We start from the raw sequence: 4,129 nt of genomic DNA, 5'->3' as shown, positions 1-4,129 counted from the left end.
TCTCTCCCTCCCTCCCTCCCTCCCTCCCTCCCTCTCTTTCCCCCTCCCTTCTGTACACAGGATCCCATCCATGTCCTCTGTAGAAAGAGCAACACTGGCTCACTAGGGAAGGGCCTGCTAAGCAGTGGTCCGGGCCTCTCTCTGGCACTCACAGTAACAGACTTTCCTGTGGTCATTAGTGCCTAACTCTGCGCCTCAACTTTTCCAACGGTGGGGGAATTCCAAGCTGCATAGCCCTTGGCTCTCAGGATTCATCTCCTCTGCCTTTTAAAAAGGGGCCTGGGTTCCTTCCCTTCTGCTGAACGCCCCCCCATCACTTCCCTATGGCCTCCAGTGCCAGCTGAGGGGTGCGGGTGCTGAGCCAGCTTTGCTCTGGGCACATAGATCTGTCTGCTAACTCACACAACAGCAAGTTCCCAGGACCCTGCTGTCAGGTTCCAGGGTCTTCGCAGAGGATTAGAGGTCCAGAATGGTGCATTACTATACTCCTACCACAAGGGGGTGGAGTGGGCCTGTCTGCAGGAAGTCCTCAGGGACAATGAGCTGATTGAGGGGGAAATACCTGCTGGTGGACATTGCTCTCCTGGGGAGGACAGCCAGGCCCCTAAATTCCCCCACGAACCTCCCTGCTTATCCCCACCCTCGCCTGCTGTTCCTCTGGGCCCATTTATCTTTATTGCAATGCCTACTTGAATAATTTTATCATTTATATAACTCATGCTTCAGAAAAGCCTTCACTGTTAAGGAAATATGGTAAATCAATGATTATATAAAGCTGTAGGTCTTCCAGGAAATACACTTGATAGCAAGAAATATGAAAACCCACAAAACAGGTCTGGAAAGATGGGTCAGGGGTTAAGGGCACTTTCTCTTCTTGGAGAAGACCTCAGTTTGGTTCCCAGCACCCATGTGGCAGCTCACACCCATCTGCAACTCCAGTTCCAGGGGTGCAATGCCTTCTCTGGCCTCCACAGGTTCCTGCATGCACATGGTACACAAGCGTGCCCTTGGGTGCACGTGCGCGCGCACACACACACACACACACACAATAAATGTTTTTTAAAAAACACATAACACTTGTTTAGTGCTATACACTGAGTCCTAAAGATGAAGGCTGAGGCGGAGGACATTCCCTGATGTCCTTGACCTGGCCCAGAGCAGGCCCATAGCAGCTGTGAGTTGGTGGCCCTGAACCCAGGTGCACAGGGATGTGTACCTAATAGTCTAAATTAAGATCCATGTCATTATGATGCTGGGTTTGGGCCAATTTAAGCCAATCCAGCCCACCAGCTCCTCTGGTGCCCTGGGTCACATTGGGCACAGGAATGGGACCCATACATCTGGGGGTCCCGAAACCTAAACCAATCCAGAGTGCTACTGCTTTAAAGGAAGTCGTAGCAGATGCCAGCTCTGAACCGTAGTGCAGAGGAGAGGAACTGGGAACCCAGGCACCCCCGTTCAGCAGACACAAGAAGCCTAGGAGGGAAACTGGATTGGAGCCCTTGGCTTTTCTTTGCTCCCTCATGGCTTCTGTCTGTCCAGGTTTTCTCTGCTTGAGACAGAATGCTGGTCCTGCCGTGCCTAGTCACCCTGGCTCCCTTCTGTGTCTTTGCCCCTCACTCCAGCCACAGGGCTCCATACCGACTGTCCTCATGCTGTGACCACGTGACGTGACCTGATGACCACGTGACCCTCCCCTCTCTAGTCCTGTGATCTCCTTTCTCTTCTCCGTGGCTTGTGGTCTTCCTCCAACAGGCCCTTCCCCCATGTGCCTGTGCCTGTGGGATCACGGCTAGATACCCATCTCTTTTCTCAAAGAATGAAGAGTATATCCAAAATGGATATAAAAGTTCTTTTTAAGGGATGGAGAGATGGTTCAGTGGTTAAGAGCACTGGTTGATCTCCCAGATATCCTGAGTTCAATTCCCAGCACTCACATGGTGGCTCACAACCATCTATAATGAGATCTGGTGCCCCCTTCTGGCCTGCAGGCAGACAATCAGGCAGAATGATGTATATATAATAAATAATTTTTCTTAAGTTTTTAAATCAGTTTATTATTTTCTGCTTTGGAGTGTGTATGTGGAAGTCAGATGACAGCTTCTAGGAGCCAGTTCTGTCAACCATGTGGAAGAAGCAAACTCCAGTTATCAGACTTGGTGGCAAGCACCTTTACCCAGTGAGCCATCTCTCCAGAGCTGGACATAAAAATTTTAATAATATATTCTGTAGGATAGATAGAGCTAGAGAGCCAAAAGGGTGAATTATTATAAAGTCACTCCCTGGAAGAAGTGTTCCTTTTATAATAGTTAAGAGAAATTGTTTGGTTTCATCTCGTGGTGCTTGTGTAGAGTCTCATTTGGATGGGTAAAAAGTGGAAATCTCTTTCCTCCTCTTTCTAGAAGATAATTTGGCTGCCTGGTGCTTGCGGAGGTGAGAAGAGAGTGTTGGATCCCCTGAAACCGGAGCTACAAATGGTTTGAACCACCACACACGTGCCAGGAACTGAAACCAAGTCCTTTGCGAGAGAAACAAGTGCTCTTACTGCCTAGTCCACGATTCTTGTTGTTGTTTTGTTTTGTTTTTTGAGAGAGGGTTTCTCTGTGTATCCCTGGCTGTCCTGGAACTCACTCGGTAGACCAGGCTGGCCTCGAACTCACAGAGCTACACCTGGCTCTGCCTCCTGGGTACTGGGATTAAAGGCATGCACCACCACGCCCCATTTATCTTTTTATTTTTTTATTTTTTGTAGATTTTTATTCTGCTTTATTTTAGACAAGGTCAGAGTAAGTAATCCTGGCTGGCCTGGAATTCACTATGTAGAACAGGCTGACCTCAAACTCACAGATGTCCACCTGCTCTGCCTGCTGAGTACTGGTATTAAAAGTGTGTACCACCATGACTGGCTAAAGATTTTATTTTTAATTATGTGTCTATGTGTGGGGTGCGGGGTGGGAGTTGTGTACGTGAGTGCCCTGCCTGCAGAAGCCAGAAGAGGGCGTCTGATCCCCTGGAGTTGGAATTACAAGCGGCTGCGTGTCATAACGTGCATGCCTGGAGCCAGGTCCTCTGCAAGAGCAAATCCAGCTTTCTCACTGCCTCTTAAGTAGTAAATTTTGTACCAACCAAGGTCACTAGGAGCGAGGGTCAGGGGTCATTGGGAGCTGTTACTTAAGTCACAAGTCGCTCGGAAAACTCCAAGAGTCAGTGTCTAACTGCTAGATTCGGGCCTTTTGTTTTTATTTTTTTGCTTTTTGGTTTCTAGACCTGTCTCTCCCCAGGTCAGCAATGTCAAATCAATGACAGAGATGAAGCTCTGTTCTTCCAGACAGCTACACGGTGGAGAGAGGCTTTGGGGGTACTCTGGCTGGTTTTGCTTAACCGATACAGGGTCATAGAACCATAAGTCATAAAAGGCTTGAGCAGCATTTTGGAGGGAGGAGTAGTTATCGAAAGAGGTTGAGGCAGGAGAGTGACACCTCTTGGAGATTGAGAAGTCCTTGAGAGCCATAGACAGGCAATGGCGTTGATGGTGAAAACTGATATTCTCGAGACAGCACTAGCTGGGGCTTTAAGGATTCGCAATCTGCAACAATTGCACAAGAGCATTAAGTAAGTAAAAGCAAAACGGGAGAGTTAAGCAGGTGATTGGACCCAGGAGAGCCAGACGCAGTGCCTCTCCAGGGCACCATCTCCCAGCTGGCACTGTCCCTCATGGATGGGCATAGACTCCGCATCCCTCTCCCAGGGCCAGGCTTGGCAGTTCTGGAGAAAGACTGAGGGCAGAGGATCAAGCTGGTCCTGGAAGACCTCGTGAGCTGCTGGCACGTGCTAATCCCATAGCTGAGTTCACTGACATGTTAGGATAGACAAGAAGCCAGTCTGGGCCCGGGCAGTGGTGGCACACACCTGTAATCCCAGCACTCGGGAGGCAGAGCAGGTGGACCTCTGAGTTCCAGGTCAGTCTGGTCTACAGAGAGAGTTCCAGGACAGCCAGGGCTGTCTTAGAAGAAGAGCGGGGAAGGAGGAGGAACAGGAAGAAGGAGAAGGAGGAGAAGAATCTGATTGCCCACGTTCTGCTTTCCATTCCTGAATTAGTGCTGAGGTGCACAAGAAGGATGTGCTGGCT

At 49.5% G+C, this 4,129-nt stretch overlaps 1 protein-coding gene across 1 annotated transcript in view; it reads left to right on the top strand.

The window, feature by feature from the left end:
* Positions 1-2,588, top strand: part of LOC101992570 (secreted and transmembrane protein 1b-like) — a 12,631-nt gene extending 10,043 nt beyond the window's left edge. Inside the window, exon 5 of the mRNA XM_005350910.3 lies at positions 2,403-2,588. Within this exon, the coding sequence (XP_005350967.1) occupies positions 2,403-2,483 (81 nt within the window). The 3' untranslated portion in view covers positions 2,484-2,588. The remainder of the gene's footprint in view (positions 1-2,402) is intronic.
* The last annotated feature ends 1,541 nt before the right edge of the window (positions 2,589-4,129 follow it).

The sequence above is a fragment of the Microtus ochrogaster genome, chromosome 7, assembly GCF_000317375.1.
Source record: "Microtus ochrogaster isolate Prairie Vole_2 chromosome 7, MicOch1.0, whole genome shotgun sequence".
Classification (NCBI taxonomy): Eukaryota; Metazoa; Chordata; class Mammalia; order Rodentia; family Cricetidae; genus Microtus; species Microtus ochrogaster.
Note: the sequence above shows the minus strand (reverse complement) of the source record. Positions and strands in the feature narration are given on the sequence as shown.